Source organism: Erinaceus europaeus, chromosome 7 (assembly GCF_950295315.1).
Source record: "Erinaceus europaeus chromosome 7, mEriEur2.1, whole genome shotgun sequence".
In the NCBI taxonomy this organism is placed as follows: domain Eukaryota; kingdom Metazoa; phylum Chordata; class Mammalia; order Eulipotyphla; family Erinaceidae; genus Erinaceus; species Erinaceus europaeus.
In genome coordinates, this window is record NC_080168.1 from 2,018,718 (window position 1) to 2,035,374 (window position 16,657).

The 16,657-nt window shown below is 64.8% G+C and overlaps 4 protein-coding genes across 8 annotated transcripts in view; 2 read left to right on the forward strand and 2 right to left on the reverse strand.

The window, feature by feature from the left end:
- STK11IP (serine/threonine kinase 11 interacting protein) overlaps positions 1-16,657 on the forward strand; it is a 136,687-nt gene that overhangs the window by 58,226 nt on the left and 61,804 nt on the right. The gene's annotated exons all lie outside the window — the stretch shown is intronic.
- CHPF (chondroitin polymerizing factor) lies at positions 435-6,067 on the reverse strand. The gene is made up of 4 exons (XM_060193657.1): positions 5,519-6,067; positions 3,525-4,098; positions 2,202-2,381; positions 435-1,992 (listed from the first exon to the last, which is right to left on the reverse strand). Exons 1-4 carry the CDS (start codon positions 5,821-5,823, stop codon positions 733-735), a joined length of 2,319 nt encoding a protein of 772 aa, XP_060049640.1. The 5' UTR covers positions 5,824-6,067; the 3' UTR covers positions 435-732.
- TMEM198 (transmembrane protein 198) lies at positions 6,274-13,957 on the forward strand. Of its 3 annotated transcripts, none has more exons than XM_060193659.1 (6): positions 6,274-6,596; positions 6,929-7,137; positions 9,275-9,850; positions 11,614-11,816; positions 12,818-13,322; positions 13,525-13,957. In XM_060193659.1, the coding sequence occupies exons 2-5, from the start codon at positions 6,969-6,971 to the stop codon at positions 12,950-12,952; spliced, it is 1,083 nt and encodes a 360-aa protein (XP_060049642.1). In that variant the 5' UTR covers positions 6,274-6,596; positions 6,929-6,968; the 3' UTR covers positions 12,953-13,322; positions 13,525-13,957. The 3 variants fall into 3 exon arrangements, with proteins under 3 accessions (XP_060049642.1, XP_060049641.1, XP_007532054.1); XM_060193658.1 differs by having other exon boundaries at positions 6,282-6,596; positions 12,818-13,292; XM_007531992.3 differs by having other exon boundaries at positions 6,282-6,596; positions 12,818-13,260.
- The window catches only part of OBSL1 (obscurin like cytoskeletal adaptor 1), a 29,950-nt gene continuing 27,374 nt past the window's right edge, over positions 14,082-16,657 (reverse strand). Inside the window, exons 14-19 of one of the 2 annotated variants that reach the window (XM_060193651.1) lie at positions 16,510-16,622; positions 16,084-16,240; positions 15,648-15,809; positions 15,224-15,328; positions 14,736-15,005; positions 14,082-14,224 (exon numbers count right to left, since the gene is read on the reverse strand). In XM_060193651.1, the coding sequence (XP_060049634.1) occupies positions 14,217-14,224; positions 14,736-15,005; positions 15,224-15,328; positions 15,648-15,809; positions 16,084-16,240; positions 16,510-16,622 (815 nt within the window). In that variant the 3' untranslated portion in view covers positions 14,082-14,216. The remainder of the gene's footprint in view (positions 14,225-14,735; positions 15,006-15,223; positions 15,329-15,647; positions 15,810-16,083; positions 16,241-16,509; positions 16,623-16,657) is intronic. The other variant, XM_060193652.1, reaches the window with a different exon arrangement.

Genomic DNA, 16,657 nt, shown 5'->3' on the forward strand with positions numbered 1-16,657 from the left:
CTGGCCGGGTCTGCAGTCCTGTATGTCAGCAGGATGGGGGCGGGGTGGGGTCCCAGGACTCCAGGGCTGGCCTGTGTCCAGCCCCTCTCCTCAGGGTGGAGGGGATGGGGAGGAGCCGGCGATCCAGCAGGCCTGGCCCAGCTCCCTCGGCCCCGAGCACCCCCTTCCTCAGGGTGCAGGCCCACGTTCCGGAACTGGGCTGAGCTTGGGGGTGGGGAAGCGAGCCCCTCCGAGGGCCTAGTTCCCTCCAGCCGGGTTTTATAAAGCACTGACCAAATCGGGAATAAAGAGGCATAAAGAACCTTCTGTGTGTGAGTTTGGGAGCTGGAGCATGTGAGGCCAGGGTGGGGCCGGGCCGGGCATGACGTAGCCCCGGGAAGAAGGGAAGGGGGGGGTTCCACCCCTCCCCCCAGGCCCAACCTCAGGACTGGCAGTCCACTCTCAGCCAGTTTATTCAGGGCAGGCAGCTCCATGGAGGGCGGAGGGGCGCAACTGGGCAAGCCCGCCCTCCTCTCTCTGGCCCTCTCCCCCCCACAAGTCATCTACAGCCCAGCAGCCCCCCAGGAGGGTCGCGGGCCGGCGTCTGGACTGCTCTGCATAAATACTGGGGGTGGGGGGAGGCAAAGCCTGAATCAGCAGCGTCAAGAGGGTGGGGTCTGGGGTGCACCTCCAGGGGGCGGTCCTGAGCCCCTGGGGATGCGGGAGCGGAGGGGGGACCCCGTGGGGGCAGCGTCAGGTGCTGTTTCCCTGCTCCTGCTCAAAGAGCTGCATGGCCAGCTGGGCGCGCGAGCCCAGGCCCTCGAGCGCGCTCTGGCGGCAGCGGTGGAACAGGTCCTCGGCCAGGCGCGCGCTGCAGGCCCCAGCCCGGTAGCGCTGCAGCAGCGCGGGCTCGACGGCGCGCAGCACGTGCAGCCCCGAGAAGCGCAGGAAGAGCTCGTAGGCGTCCAGGCCCTCCAGCAGCTCCTCCTCCTGCTCTGGGGCCGCCGCCAGCCGCCCGCGGGCCGCAACGTAGTCGGAATTGTAGAAGCAGGCCTCGCTGGCCGCCTGGCGATCGAAGCGGCCGGTGTCGCGGCCCAGCTCCGGGGGGCCCGGGCCCTGCTTGGGCGCCACGGCCGGGTGGAAGGCCTGGAAGTGCATGGGGAAGAAGGCCTGCCAGCCGGCGATGGCGTGCATGCGGCAGCGGTTCAGAAAGTCGGCCGTGAGCTGCGTGTCGGGCCCGGCCAGCAGGAAGAGCGTGTCGAGCGGGTGCTTCTTGGACAGCAGGTCGAGGAGGCGCAGCGGGGCGGGCGCGGCCGTCTGCACGCTCAGCCAGGGCACCCGGGCGCCGGGAAAGCGGCGCTCCAGCGCGGCCACCTGCGCCTTGACGGGCGCGAACACGTCGGCGTGGGCGGCCCGCTGGGCCTGGCGCGGCTCGTACAGCAGCAGCAGCGTCAGGGCTGCTGCCGAGTCGCCGGGCTCCAGGGCGGCGGCCGCGAAGGCCTCCAGGAAGCCGGTGGCCAGGTCGCGCTCGGTGGCAGCCAGCGGCAGCAGCACGGTCAGCCGCGAGGCCTCGGTCACGTAGGGCACCGGCAGGATCTCCACGCGGCTCAGCGGCCGCAGCAGCTGCACCCGGCGGGTCAGGGGCCTCCGGCCGCCCTGCGGGGTCAGCGCCTCCAGCCGTAGGTCCAGCGTGTACTCCAGGCCACGGGCTGGGTCGAAGCGCCGGTAGCCGTTGAGGAGCTGCTGCTTCTGGAGCCGCAGCGCGGGGCGGTAGCGGCGGTTGAGCTCCTCCAGGGCGGCCCCCAGCACGTCGGCCACATCGGCGCGGTCGGCCCCGCGCAGCGGGCAGCGGGGGGAGCCGTCGGTGCAGGAGAAGGCATGCTGCTCGGTGAAGTAGTCCCAGCGCAGCACCTCGAAGCGGGAGGTCGGGCGCGATGGCGCGGGGATGCCCACAGGCCAGGCGGCCGCCCGCTCCCCGTCAGCGGCCAGGCTGCTGCTGTTCTGGATCTCCCACTGCCAGAGGACACAGACGGTGAGCCAGACCAGGCTGGGCTGAGGTGGGCTCCCCGCCCTGGCCCACTTCTGCACCCCGGGGACTCTGCCTCCCACCCACCCTCCCCATGTGGCCCAAAGAGGTTCCTCTGCAAAGGTGGACACAGGTGTTACTTATTCCCTTGGGGCACCCGAGCCTGCTGGGAGCCCCACACCCCCACGCCGCTTACCTGCAGCTCCCGGATCTCCTGGTAGGTGCGCTCCAGCTCCGCCCGCGCGAAGGCCTTGTGCAGCTGGTACATGTGCACAGGGTCTCGCACGGGGTGTGCAGTCAGGGTGCTGCGGAAGCGAGGGTCCCCCTCCTGCACCGGCTCCCCGGGGCTCAGTTCCAGGTAACTGTAGTGCACCCCCTGGGGTGAGGAGGGGAAGGATGAGCCAGTCTCCCTGCAGCACCCCCAGCCCACTCTGCTGGCTGTGGACCCCTGCGGGTGTAGAGCTCTCAGACCCAAGGGCAGTTCCCCGGGGAAGTGAAAGCCTCGGCTCTGAGCCGCCCAGGGGATACAGCAGGAGCCAACGCCAAACGCCTCCTGGATTCTTTTTCCTTCTTTGCCACCAGCGTTATCACTGGTGCTTGCACAGCTCCGCCATGTCTAGTGGTCTTTTTTTTTTTAAATAGAGGGTGAGAGATAGAGACAGCTAGAGAGGGAAAGAGACAAAGAGGAGAGATACCTGCAGCACTGCTCCACCGTGTGGGACACGTGCCCCCTGCAGGTAGCCCCAGTGGCCAGGGCCCCTCACGTGCGGTAAGGTGCGTGCGCTGCCGGCCGTCTCCCAGCCCCGACTGCCTTATTTTCCCCAACCTTTACACCAGCCCTGAGCGGTGGCTCTTTTTTCAGTTTTTAAAATATTTTAATTACGGGGCTGGGTGGTGGTGTACCTGGTCAAGTGCACACAACACAGTACACGAAAACCTGTGTTTGAGCCCCTGGTCCCCACCTGCACAGCCAAGGAGGCTTCAGGAGTGGGGACACAGTACTGCTGGTGTCTCTCTCTCTCTAGCTCACCCTTCTCTGTCCACTTCTCTGTCTCTAGCCATCTATCCAAAATGAACAAATATTTTTAAAATTACCTTACTTATTCACTGTTTGGGATAGAAGCAGAGACTGAGAAGGAAGGGGAGAGAAAAGAGAGACCGAGGCCTGTGGCACTGACCCCCACCCACCCCCGCCGGAGGCGGAGACTGGGGACTCGAACCCAGGTCTTTGTGCATGTTAACACTTAGGCTCTACCGGTTATATTACCGTCCGGCCCCGGGGCAGTGACTCTTAACTGTCAGAAGCTCAGGAGAGGCGGGAATTTCCCCCAAAGTCACAGGGATAGAAAACGACAGAAACTCAGGCCTGTCTCTCCGACAGCACCGTGCCTGGAGGGCGGGGAGCGCAGCCCCGACTGGCGGCCTCGCGGTACCCGGTGCAGCCCCCGTGCCTACCTCGCGGTACCCGGTGCAGCCCCCGTGCCTACCTCGCGGTACCCGGTGCAGCCCCCGTGCCTACCTCGTGGTACCCGGTGCAGCCCACGCCGGTGGCATCCAGGATGCAGCGCCCCAGCCACTCGTCGGGCCGGGCACTGATGATGTCATTGCGGCAGCTCTCCAGGTGGGGGCGCAGCCGCTGCAGCAACGTGCGCGACAGCAGCACCCCAAAGCCGCCGTGGCAGTAGCGGCCCGGCGTGGGATCTCCCCCAATGAAGTCCTGCGGGCGACCCAGGTAGAGGTGGGTGGCAGAGGCCAGGCTGAGGCGGCCGGCGAGGCGCGCCAGGCCGTGCGCCTCGGTGTAGGTGGCGTCGGGGACCAGGAAGAACCAGTCGAAGTCATCGCCGTGCTGCTCCAGCAGGTGGCGCAAGGCCAGGTGCAGGTGGCCGATGGGCCGCTCCTCACCCAGCGTCACCACGGTCATGCCAGGGGGTGCCCGGCGACCCCGGGACCCTGTTAGGAACACTACCCGCTCCAGGCGGTGGCCCAGCGTGCGGTTCACGGCCACGCCCAGCGTGGGCAGCGTGGCCTGCGAGGTCAGCACTGCCACCAGCAGCTTCTGCCTGATGCCCAATTCCGTGCTGATGTAGCGGGTCCTGGGAGGAGTGGCACAGGGTTGTCACAGGGGGGCACACATGGACCCCAGCAAGGCAAGTCCTGTTCTCTCTGAGTATCTTATTTATTCCTGCAGGGGTCTGCTACCTGCATGATCCTGCCTTTCCTGGCAGACTTTGCTTCACTACAATCTCAGAAAGCGCCAGAGCGGGTGTATTCCACCAAAATAAAGGACTCGGGGAGGGGGGTGGTTCTGGTCCTGCAGCATGATGGGGGAGGAGAACCTGGGGGGGGGGCTAGGGGATTGTGCAGAAAACTGACTTGTACTAACTACTGTATTTACTGTAGACCATTAACCCCCTCAATAAAAAGTAAATAAAATTTTTTAAAAAGAGTGTGAAAGAAAAGACAGCACAGCCCCACTGTGTGTGGAATGGCCCCTTGCTACAGTGCTTGATGCTTCCACGTGGCGGTGGGGGTTTGAACTCTGGTCCTCAAGCATGGCAAAGCCTGTGCTCTACTGGGTGAGCTATCTCATGGCCTCTCTCCTCATTTCTGAACAGAACATCAATTCTCGCCCTGGGGGAATCATGGAGAAGCAAAATAATCAGATTCACCTACACAGAGCTTTTGAGGAGATGGCCATGGCCTTACAGGCACGAGACCTTCAGGGGCCCTGTGCTTGAGCAAGTTAGGTAACCTGAGTCTCAGCGGCCTCACCTGTACGGTGGGGCGGCTGAGATCTGTTTGAAGCACTTAGCCAAATACTTGGCATGGGGGTGGCTCTGCAGCCCCGTGGGGGCTTCTGTGTATAGAATCACGCCGTGGCAGTGCAGAAGGGCAGCTCCGTTATGTAATGGGACCGAGGGCCAGCGACGTGCCGTGTCTGGGGAGGGCCAGGCTGGGGCCCAGGCTTCCCGAAACTGACTTTCCGTAAGGCCGGAGCTCACTGTCACTTAGGCGACATTATCTCAGCCCATCTGCCAGGGGCATGACCGGGATGGGGATATCGCCCCGACCCCCCCCCCCTTCACTTCCAGATGTCTCAGGCAGGAGCAAAGGCTGCAGATGCGTCCCAGCTCTTCTCTCTTTCGCTCCCTTTTCTCCCTACACCGACTCTACTCACTTGGGCATTTTTCTAAACCCAGCAGCTCAACCAGGGAGCTCAAAGCATCTGCGGGGGTTGGGGGGGGGGGGCGGCACGGGATGCTTGCTCCCGTTTAGGTCAGAGGCGGCTCGGTCGAGCCCAGGCCTGGCCCCGGCCCGGGTGCGGGTGGTGGGGGTGCTCGGAGGGGCGCCCCTGCTCGCGGGGAGCGGGGCCATGGACTGCTGTCGGCGCCCGGAGGCTTCCTGGCCGGGCAGCCCCTTCCTTCCGGAGCCCGAGCCGCCCCCGCGGCCTCCTCCGCGCCCCCGCCCGCCGGCCGGTGCCCGGGCGGTGGGGCTGGCGGAGCCCGTGCCTACCTGACGGCCTTTTTGGCGGCCTGGCCCGGCTGCGCGGGCCGGTAGGGCAGGACCCGCGGCTCCCAGTTCTCCGCGCCGGCCCCGGGCCCGTCGCGCTCCGCCCCGGGCTGCACCGAGTTGGGCCGGCGCGCCGCGTTGGTGTTGCCGCGCGGCTGCAGCTCCGCGTCCCCGGGCAGCGGCGGCCCCGGGCCGCACGGCTCCTCCACCCAGGTGACGCTGAGCAGGCTCAGGGTGAAGCCCAGCGAGATGCCCACGGCCACGGGCCCCGCGGGCCGCAGCACCGACAGCAGCAGCGACGCCCGCATGGCGCCGGCACCGCGGCCCCCGGCCCGGGAGCAGCCCCGCCGCCGCCGCCGCCCGCCGAGGCTCCGAGGGGGCGGGCCCGGGGAGGGGGCGGATCCGGGGAGCAGCGCGGCCGGGCGGTCCGCTCCCTCCCCGCCGAGCAGGGGCCCGCGCCCGGAGCCGGGACCCCGCGCCGAGCTCCGGCCCTGCTCCTGCCGCCGCTCTGCCTTCCTGCGCTCGGCGCGGGCCCCTCCGCCGCGGCCGCCGCGCTCCGACGTGTCACTGCGGGCGCCCCGCCCCCTAGGGGCGGGGCCTCGACTCCCGCTACCGGAGCGGCAGGGAGAGGGGCGGGGCCAAGGAGCCCCCCGGAAGTGCTCCCTCCCGCGGCGTGAGAGCGAGACGCCGGGGGCGGAGTCTCCCGCCTCCCCCCGGCGTGGTTGGCGCGTCCCGCGTGACGTCAGAAGCGCCCGCCCTGCCTGCATGGTGCGCCCCGGGTGACGTCAGGAGCCGCGGCGGGAGCTGTCCATCAGCACCGAAGGCCGCGGGCGCGCTCGGGGCATGGGGCCGCGGCTCCGGGGCGGCCTGGGCCCCCGCTCCTGCTCCTTTCCCTCCCGCAGGCCCCGGACGCCGCGGGACTGGAGTGCCGGCCGGTGCTGGAGGCGGAGCGGCGACGCGGGCCCAGCCGCCCCCGAGCCCCGAGCCCGGCCAGCGGGGGCCTCTGGCGCCCGGCGCCCCCGGCCACTCCGGCCCCTGCGCGGCCTCTTCCGCCCCGAAGCTCACGCAGCCTCCGGCGCAGGTAGAGCCTGGACAGCCGCAGGGTTAGCCGCCCACGGCGTCTCCTGGCTGCCGCCTTCCCACCGGCTGCACGCCGTCCTCCTCCTCGCCCAGGGCAGTCCCCCCTTCCAACTTCTTCATCCCAGCCCTCCCTAGCCGGGCATTTCGGCCTCCCTTTGTCTTTGCCGCCACCCCTCCCTTTCCTTTCCGGGATGCTCCCGAGTTGCATGACGTGGGGACCACTCCTTTGTCCACTGTTGCCTTTCTCGCACTCCCAGTCTCGACCCCCATCCCGGTGGGAAACCGGGACTTTTCCTTGACACCCACCTCCCACCCCAGCTTCCTCTCCGTCAGGCTGACCTGGGAGGCCAACTGCCTCCCGTTCCCCAGCACCATGCCGGGCACTGTGGCCACGCTGCGCTTCCAGCTGCTGCCCGCCGAGCCTGACGATGACGCTTTCTGGGGTGCACCTTGCGAACAGCCCCTGGAGCGCAGGTACCAGGCACTGCCGGCCCTCATCTGCATCATGTGCTGTCTGTTTGGAGTCGTCTACTGCTTCTTCGGTGAGACCCCCCATCTCATCCCTCACCCGTGCACCCCCACTTTAGTTTCCCCAGGTTATTATCATTATTATTTATTTTTTTGAGGCAGCACCCAAATTTCCAGAGCTTCGCCACCATCACTGCCACCCGGAGGAACTAGCTCCTCTTTTTCTGTCATTCCACATGGGTCTGTCGACCATCTAGACTCAAGGTCCTAGGGAACACGGGTCTTTGAACTAGGCGTGTTTGTACTGAAGTTGGCTCTGAGCCTTAATGAGTGGGATGCCGTGGGCACGTTAACCTGCCTGAGCCGAGGCTTTCTCATCCCAACAGTGGGAACGACAACGTCTGTCCACAGAGGGTGGTTGTGATGGTCACTATGCATTTAGATAACAGGAGTCATTACAGTGAAGATGCATTTGGGTCACTGTGCCAGTGGAGGTGCTGGACACATTTAGCAGGGTAGTTAAACACAGTCCCTGTCTGATGGAGGAGAGACATGAAACCCCTGGAGAGACATGTGACACCCCTGAGAGTGGGCTCCACGACAGTCACACCTTCCAGTAACCCGGGCTGCTGTGAACAGCTGTGCAGGATGGGTACTGTGCAAGAGAGTTCAGCTGAGCAGGCAGGTGTGTGTGTGTGTGTGTGTGTGTGTGTGTGTTGTGGGGGGGGGGGGATCCAGCTCATGGTTTACTTGCCAAACTCTCGGCCTGGGCACAAGGCTGCTCTGCTGAGAGGGCGCTGTGCCTCTTTCTGGTTCGCACAGTGGTGTCAGATGGGTTAGTGAAGTAAATGCCCAGGGACAGCAAGAATGACAGAACTCAAAGAGGAGAGTGAGAGCTGTGGGCTGGAGGACTGAGGACAGCCTCCCAGAAGGGCTTTCCAGGGAACTGAGAGAAGTGCAGAGGAGCCAGGGCTCCAGGCTGGGCAGGGGTGGGGCTCTCCAGCCTCTGTACCACCCCCTGAAATGTTAGGTAGTCAGCAGGGATGGGGAGCAGATGGCGCCTCTCCCTCCCACTCCCCAACTCCAGGCTGGATGACTGCAGTGTGGGTAAGAGGAGGGGCCCTCTGAGGAGTCCAGGACACACTCCAGGCCCCCAAGGATTCTGCGTCACTGCACCATCCCCACCCCACCCCTGCGGTGGCTCAGCTCCCCTCACCTGGGCTTCCTGACCACCCTGCTCTTCTTAGATGCCCCCACTCCCAGGGGCCTGGATCTGAGCCCTGTGCATGTGTATCTCTCTTGCTGACTCCAGAGCCTGCAAGAAGGTCATGATCCCCCCTCACCCCTAGAATGGAACCCCCCTGTGTGACCTTCCTCTTTGGCTCTCCCCAGCCCTTGACCCCCATTTTTGACTTCTAGCTCCGACCCACAAATCCCTCACCGTTCCAGGCACCCTCAGTGGACCTAATGGCTTCATCTCTTCTATCTTTCTGAAACTCTTCAGCCACTACTTCTCTCTATAATCCTCTCTGGCTCCCTGCGACTCCTTATGAGCCCTAGTGGCCCCCAGCATCCTCCCCCCACCCCTACAAGTGATCTCACTGCCTTCCATCCCGATTCCCTCCATCACGCCTGTCTTGCACCCCAGTTACTCCCGACTCTCTGGTCCTTATGACCCCAATGTCTGCCAGTGTGGTCTCAACGATGCCGTTTCTCTGCTGTGACCAGTCCCCTCTCTCAGACACCCTTCAGCACCTGTCAGTCCCCTTGACCTGCAAAGACGTCCTGTCCCGGAAGGAACCCCTGCTCCTGCTCTCTTTGTCACTTTCTCACAAGACCACTTGTCTGAACCTCTGTGCCCTGTCAGAGACCCTATCTTTCTGGGCTTTGTGATTGTCACCTCTCAAGTTCCTTCTCTCACTTCCCAACACCCCTTCTCTCTGAATAACCCCCACCTACTGGAGACCCCAGTGATGACTCCCTGGCTGACAACCCGGTGACTCAGTGATCCTTGGACCCCAGTGGTCACAGAGACCCCCGTGACTCTGTGTTCCATCTGCCCTTCCTCTCCACTGACCTGAAGGCGGGTCTGGCCTCCGTTGGCCTGTGACCCATGGCCGATGCTCTCAGTGCCTCCCCCGGGCCCCCCAGCCCTGCCTCTGCCCCCCAGTGAGTCTGGGTTCTGCCCTCTGTGTCCCCTGTCCCCCTCAGGTTACCGTTGCTTCAAGGCGGTGCTCTTCCTCACGGGGCTGCTGTCCGGCTCGGTGGTCATCTTTATGCTGTGCTACCGAGAGCGGGTGCTGGAGACGCAGCTGAGTGCGGGGGCCAGCGCGGGCATCGCGCTGGGCATCGGGCTGCTGTGCGGGCTGGTGGCCATGCTGGTGCGCAGCGTGGGCCTCTTCCTGGTGGGGCTGCTGCTCGGGCTGCTGCTCGCGGCCGCCGCCCTGCTGGGCTCGGCACCCTACTACCAGCCCGGCTCCGTGTGGGGGCCCCTGGGGCTGCTGCTGGGGGGCGGCCTGCTCTGCGCGCTGCTCACGCTGCGCTGGCCCCGCCCGCTGACCACGCTGGCCACCGCGGTGACCGGCGCCGCGCTCATCGCCGCCGCGGCCGACTACTTCGCGGAGCTGCTGCTGCTCGCCCGCTACGCCGCAGAGCGCCTGCGCGCCGCCCCGGTGCCCCCCCTGTGCTGGCGCAGCTGGGCGCTGCTGGCACTCTGGCCCCTGCTCAGCCTGACTGGCGTCCTGGTGCAGTGGCGGGTCACCTCTGAGAGGGCCTCCCACACAGAAGGTGAGAGGGCGGAGAGAAGCGGGGTCCCGGGGCAGAGGGGGGCCCCGAGCCATGGAGGGGGGCAAGCCCTCCAAATGGTCCTGGAGTCAGACACAGGGGAGATGGTGGAGGCCGGGGGCTAGCTCTTCTGCCTGCAGCCCTGGGTTTGCGCCCTGGCACCACATAGGAGAGTGGAGGGTGGCACTGGGGGAACTCCGTGGATGGTAGAACGCTATTCTGGTGTCTCTTCTCTCCTCCTGTCTGTCTGTCTTTTCCTCTAAGATCAATGAATCAGGGCAGGGAGACAGCATAGTGATTCTTCAGAGACACATGCCCGCAGCTACAAAGTCCCAAGTTCAGTCCCCTGTAACACCATAAGCCAGAGCTAAGCAGGCTCTGGTGAAAAAAGAAGACCCAGGAGAGTAGTGTCACATATGCACAACAGCCCAGCAAAGAAAGACAGGTTCTTGCCCTTAGGGGTTACATTTGACACTCGGCTACACAAGTCCTTAGGGGTTACATTTTACACCTGGCTGCACAAGATGAGTCTAGCTGTGCCGAGCGCCATGAAACAGACATGCAGAGCAAAGTGTAAAACACACAGCGGGGGGGCTGGCCGGTGGTGCACCTAGTTGAGCACACATACGTTACCAGGCACAAAGACCCGGGTTCAAGGTCCAGTCCCCACCCGCAGAGGGGAAGCTTCACTAGCGTGGAGTGGTGTAGCTGGTGCCTCTCCTCTGTCTCCCTGTCCACTCTCAACTTCTGGGCTTTTTTTTTTTTTTTTTTTTTTTTACTTTTTTTGTGTTTTCTTAAATATTTATTTATTCCCTTATGTTGCCCTTGTTGTTTTATTGTTGTAGTTATTATTGTTGTTCTTGATGTCACAGTTTCTCTCTATTTTACCAAAAAAAAAAAAAAAAAAGGAAGGGGGCCATGGCCACCAGGAGGAATGGGTCAGTCCTGCAGCCATCAAGCCATCATGCAGCGATAATCCTGTTGGCAACAAATAAACAAATACATGTTTACTTAAAAAGAAAAAAGAAAATAGGGTGGTCCAAGATCAATTGAAAGAAGTGACATTTTAGCGGGAACTTCAAGGGTCAGGCCCTGGCAGTGCCAGCATGGGCCAGGCAGGGGGGTAGGGGGCTCGAGCCTGACATGTGGAGGGTGTGGGGGGGCGGCGTGGAGGTGAACACCGGGCAGAGAGGAAGGGTCCCAGGCACTGACATGACAGTTTCCAGGAAAGAACAAGTGCAGGTAGTCTCAGCCGGGAGATGGCTGACCCAGAAAGGAAGGGTTACAGATAGGGGATCTGGGACTCCCAGGGGAATTAGCGGTGTGTCTTGGGCACACAGGTATCTGGGAGCCTGGGCCCCTGGGGGGGGGCTGGGGGATGTTCCCAGGCACACGGGCTCTGAGAGCTTTCTCCTCCCTCAGTGGTCATCAGCGGGGGGATTACAGGAGTGTCCCGGGCACACAGGCTCTGAGAGCCTCCTCCTCCCTCAGTGGTCATCAGCTGGGGAATTAGGGGGATGTCCCGAGCACATGGGCTCTGAGAGCCTCCTCCTCCCTCGTGGTCATCAGCTGGGGAACTAGGGGAGTGTCCCGGGCACACAGGCTCTGAGAGCCTCCTCCTCCCTCAGTGGTCATCAGCTGGGGAGTTAGGGGGGTGTCCCGAGCACACGGGCTCTGAAAGCCCCCTCCTCCCTCAGTGGTCATCAGCTGGGGAACTAGGGGGGTGTCCCGGGCACACGGGCTCTGAGAGCCTCCTCCTCCCTCAGTGGTCATCAGCCGGCAGCGCAGGCGGGTGCAGCTGATGCGGATCCGGCAGCAGGAGGAGCGCAAGGAGAAGCGGAGGAAGAAGAGACCTCCTCGCGCACCCCCCCGAGGCCCCCGGGCCCCTCCAAGGCCTGGGCCCCCTGATCCCGCTTACCGCCGCAGGCCGGTACCCATCAGACGCTTCAATGGAGACGTCCTCTCCACGGTGAGCACCTGCTCCTCCTGCCCCTCCCCCCCGTACACCAGACACCCTCCCCAGCCCCTGTGGGGGAAGAGGTGGGGCTGTGGACCTTCCTTAGGGGCTGGACTGACATCGTAGCCCTCCCTGGGAGCCCGACAAGCAGCCCTGGATTTATTTATTAAAGACAAGGAGAGGGAGTCCGGCGGTAGCGCAGTGGGTTAAGCGCAGGTGGTACAAAGCGCAGGGACCAGCATAAGAATCCTGGTTCAGGCCCCTGGCTCCCCACCTGCAGGGGAGTCACTTCACAGGCGGTGAAGCAGGTCTGCAGGTGTCTGTCTTTCTCTCCCCCTCTCTGTCTTCCCCTCCTCTCTCCATTTCTCTCTGTCCTATCGAACAACAATGACATCAATAACTACAACAATGATAAACAACAAGGGCAACCAAAAGGAGTAAATAAATAAATATTTAAAAAAAAAGACAAGGAGATAGAGAGAGGGAGAGGGAGAGAGGATGTGCACACTGGGCCCTCACCACTCTGGCATACACAGTGAACACAGAACTCCCGACCTCCAGCTTTCTAATCCACCAGCCGTGCCCACCCCTCCCAGCTCACTCAGGGAAAAATGCCCAACAGCGTCGGGGAACGAATGCGGGTCTCGAATACCTGATACCAACACTAAGCTGCCTCCTCAGGCTGACTTTTCCCGCAGTCTTTTATTGGGAGGGAGGGGCGCTAGAGGATGAGAGGAGAGACGTCACAGCACAGCTCCACCATACTTGGAGTGCCCCCTCCACCGTGCTGTCCGCAGAGCTGCCCCCTGAGCCCAGGGCTTGCGCTCTACCAGTCCCCCACAATGCTACTCGAGGCCATGGTGTGTAATCTCAGGGCCGCGGGCGGGCGCGTGTGGGGCAAGGTCCTGCACACACCACTGTCTGGGCGAGTGTCGGGCCCGAGGGTTGCAGGGAGGATTGGGTGTGGGGTCTGCATCTGCAGCCATCTTCACAGCCCACTCCCTCTCCCCCAGAGCTACATCCAGAGCTTCCGTGACCGGCAGACGGGGAGCTCGCTGAGCTCATTCATGGCCTCCCCCGACGCAGACTATGAATACGGGGCCCGGGGCCCACTGACGGCCGGCTCAGGGCCCCCTGTGCGGGTGTAGCAGCGCTGCTGTCCTGGGATGCCCACATGGTGGTCACCAGCTCTGCCAGCTGGGTGGGTCTGCTTGGTCATCCCCTGCCTGTCCACCTGGCTCGCCCCGTGGCCTTTGCCCCTCTTCCCAGTCTCAAGGGCTGGCCCGGCTGCTGGAAAGGGGGGCCTGGCCTGCGGGGAGGACCCCCTTCCAGGTTCCCGAGGGGCTCCCAGGGGCCACAGGGTATAAACCCCTCCCCACCCCAGGAGTGTGCTCAGGGCTGTGTGTGTGTGTGTGTGTAGGGGAGTGTGTGTGTGTGTGTGTAGGGGAGTGTGTGCGTGAGTGTGTGTGTGTGTAGGGGAGTGTGTGTGTGAGTGTGTGTGTGTAGGGGAGTGTGTGTGTTTGTGTATGTGTGTGTGTGTGTAGGGGAGTGTGTGTGTGAGTGTGTGTGTATGTGTGAGTGTGTGTGTATGTGTGTGTGTGTAGGGGAGTGTGTGTGTGAGAGTGTGTGTGTAAGTGTGTGTAGGGGTGTGTGTGTGTAGGGGAGAGTGTGTGTAAGTGTGTGTGTGTGTAGGGGAGTGTGTTAGTGTGTGTGTGTGTAGGGGAGTGTGTGAGTGTCTAAGTGTGTGTGTGTAGGGAGGGCTTGGAGGGGATGCTGGGACCCTCGCCTTAGAGTTTCCACAGGCAGGACTTCTCACCTACCCCACCCCACTCTCCAGTGCTGGGGACCCCAGGCTGCTCTCCTGCATGCCTAAGGGGAGGGTGTCACCCCACTACTCCGCCTCTCAGCCAGACTCAAGGAATGGTCCTTGTCCAGTTGGGGGCAGTGGGGCAGCCCTCAAGCCGTCCCCTGGCCTTTGCAAAGCCACCAGCCTGAGGACAGGGGGTGGGGGTGGGGGGGTCCCCTACTGGGCTGTGAGAGGGAGGGGCTGGGGTGCACGGTGCATGTCGGGTGTCTGTCCTGCCAGCCTGGACACCTCATGCTTCTGTCTCCCCCACCCCATTTTACATCTTTTATAAATGTGCCAAACTGTGTGGCTTTGTACACTTTGTGGGGTCCACTGGAAGCTCTGCAGCCAGGGTCCCGTGTCACTCACTGGTGGTGGTGGCGGGGCTCCGGGCAAGTCCTGCCCTCCCTTGCCAAGCAGACAGCCAAGGACAGGGGCTGCATGGCTTTTATTGTCTTCCAACAACTGGGTATCCCCTGCCTCCCCACCCTGCCTGGGGTCGAGGCAGGCACCTTCGGCCTTCCAAGGAGCAGTCCAAGGGCCCCGCCTGGCCCGCTTCAGTCCTCCTAGCTGCCTGCAGAGGAAGGACCAGGGTGTGGGGTTGGGGCAGGCACCACCTGGGCAGCCACACAGGAAGAGCTAAGCCCCTCACCTTCTGCCCCACCCTCTCTGGGCCTTGGGTCTGGGCCCTCTGGGGGAGAGGGTCTTCTGAGGGGTGGGGGACAGGGCTCTGTATCTGGAGGGTGTGCAGGAGGCAGGTGGAGGGACCCCAGGTGGGAGAGGAGAGAAAGGGATTCATCCCAGAGCCAGCTGAAGTGGACTGCCCCCCCCCCCCCACCGAGCTAGAGCAGGGAGAGGCGTGGCGGCACAGCCGGGCAGGAGACTCAGACTAGCCCAGCATGGCAGGGAAGCAGGGCGCCCTGAGCTAAGTCCCCAGGCACCTCCGCCCCCTAGGGGCCCACCTGCAGCGGGGCCCTGCACCCACCTGCCATCCCAAGTCCGGGGATTCTCACCGGGTGTCCCCGCCCACCACCACCAGCCTATCCCCCCGACCCCCCGGGGCCCGGCCAGCGCCTGTCACTCACCCTCCACCAGCAGCCGCGTGTGGGCGCTGTCCCCGTCGGCCTGGCAGCAGTAGGTGCCCTGGTCCTCAGGGCGCACGTCCCGGATGACCAGGCTGTGGGTGGGGCCGTGGCTGCGCAGCTCGTAGCGGCCCCCCTCCCGCAGCTCCGCCCCCTCCCGCAGCCAGCGCACGCGGCCCCCCGCGCGGGACACGGTCACCTCCAGCACTGCGCGGCGGCCCGCCAGCACCGACTTCTCGCGAGGCGGGCGGCGGCACATCTGGAGAGGCAGGGCTGGGGGGGTGGGCTAAGTTAGCAGGGTCCTCCAGGAGGAGGCACTCGGTTCCCCGTCACCCGCTGGGGTCTCCACTCCTCGTCCCCGGGCCCCTGGCCCCCAGCCCGCTGCCCTGAAGCCCCACTCCCCTCCTCCCCGGGGAGCGCGCGCCCTCGGGGGCCGAGCCTGGGGAGAGCCCCCTGGGGGAGGGGAGTGGGGTCCCCATCCCCGGGCTCACCCTCCACCTCCAGCAGAGCCACGGACTGGGCGCGCCCGGCCTGGAAGCGAACCTCCCCGGCGTCCTCGGGGCGCAGCTCGCTCAGCACCAGGACGTGTCTCCTCCCTGGGGGCGAGGGAGGCGCTGGCGAGGCGGGCGGCGCGTCTGGGGGGCTTCGGGGCGAGGGGATGAAGCCCGAGTGAGGCCCGGGCAGCTCGGGTGCGCGCGGAACTGGGACTCCGGTTCCCCGGTCTGGCGACCCAGGGCTGGGCGCTGGGGGTCGGGCTTGCCTGGACCCGGGGCGGGAAAGGGGCGTGGCCTGTCTGGCCAGGGGGCGGGCCCTGCCTGGGCCGGAGAACGGGGGCGGGGCCTGCCTGACCCGAGGGCGGGGCGGGGGCGGGGCCTGGTTGGCCAGGGGGCGGGGCGAGGGGGGTCGGCCGCCGACCTTCCTGGCGGATGCGGACACGGCCTCCAGGTCTCAGCGGGCGGCCCCCGAGCGCCCAGCTGCGGTCGGCCTCGACCTCCGACACGGTGCACTGGAAAGTGGCACTGTCGCCTTCGCGGGCGCGCACCGAGCGCAGCTCCGACAGCACCTCCACTGTGCGCTCTGGGGCGGGGACAGGGCGTGAGGGGCGGCACCCCATGCCCGCGGGAGTACGGGGGGTGCACGGGGCGGGGCGGGGTGCGCAGCCCCCCCAGTAGAAGCACCCGGAGTCCGCTCCCAGGAGAGTGGGGGCCGCAGCCCCCGCCCCTCTCCCTAGATACACCCCGAGTCAGCTCCGGGAAGAATGGTGAGCAGCCCCAACCCCCTAGAAGCACCCGGATTCCGCTTCGGGAGAGTGGGGTGCGCAGCCCCCCAGCCCCCCCCGCCCGGTACCCACCGCGCACGGCCAGGCTCGCGGGCCCGCACCGGGCCGCCCCCGCCGCGCAGTCGTAGGTGCCGGCGTCCGAGAGCCCGCAGCGCCGGAGCTGGAGGAGGCGGCGGGTGCCCAGGGCCTGCAACCGGACCCGCTCCCCTGGCGACAGCGGGTGCCCGTCCTGGGGGTGTGTGCGCAGAAAGTCGGGGTGAGCGTGGCGGGGGGGGGCGGTGTGGAGGGGCCCTTGATGCTCCCCCGCGCCGCCCCCCAGGCTGGGCTGTGCACCCAGGCAAACCAGAGTGTCCCCCCCAACACTTCAGCCCGCTGAGCCTGTGGCCCCTGCCTGCTAGGTGGGAACAGCGTGAACCACCCCACCACCAACAACAACAACCACCGCAGGATCTGTTTCTGTTGGGGACACTTGTTCTGGTGCTGGGACTGGGCTCTGACCTTCTCCCAGGTGACATCCGCCAGCGCCTGCGAAAGCTCGCATTCAAACGTAGCCGTGTCTCCCTCGGTCACCTCCAGGTCCTGTGGTCCCCGCACGAAGGTCACGGGGGCTTCTGGGAGTGGGGGTGGGTAGTGCAGAGTGAATAGG

Excerpts from the sequence above, each read along its gene's own strand:
- CHPF (XM_060193657.1), bottom strand. The coding sequence starts at position 5,823 with ATGCGGGCGTCGCTGCTGCTGTCGGTGCTGCGGCCCGCGGGGCCCGTG. Across the intron at positions 2,382-3,524 it reads GCTGCACCGGGTACCACGAG|GGGGTGCACTACAGTTACCT; the intron begins GTAGGCACGGGG and ends TCCTCACCCCAG. Across the intron at positions 1,993-2,201 it reads AGGAGATCCGGGAGCTGCAG|TGGGAGATCCAGAACAGCAG; the intron begins GTAAGCGGCGTG and ends GTCCTCTGGCAG.
- TMEM198 (XM_060193659.1), top strand. The coding sequence starts at position 6,969 with ATGCCGGGCACTGTGGCCACGCTGCGCTTCCAGCTGCTGCCCGCCGAG. Across the intron at positions 7,138-9,274 it reads AGTCGTCTACTGCTTCTTCG|GTTACCGTTGCTTCAAGGCG; the intron begins GTGAGACCCCCC and ends TGTCCCCCTCAG. Across the intron at positions 11,817-12,817 it reads ATGGAGACGTCCTCTCCACG|AGCTACATCCAGAGCTTCCG; the intron begins GTGAGCACCTGC and ends CCTCTCCCCCAG.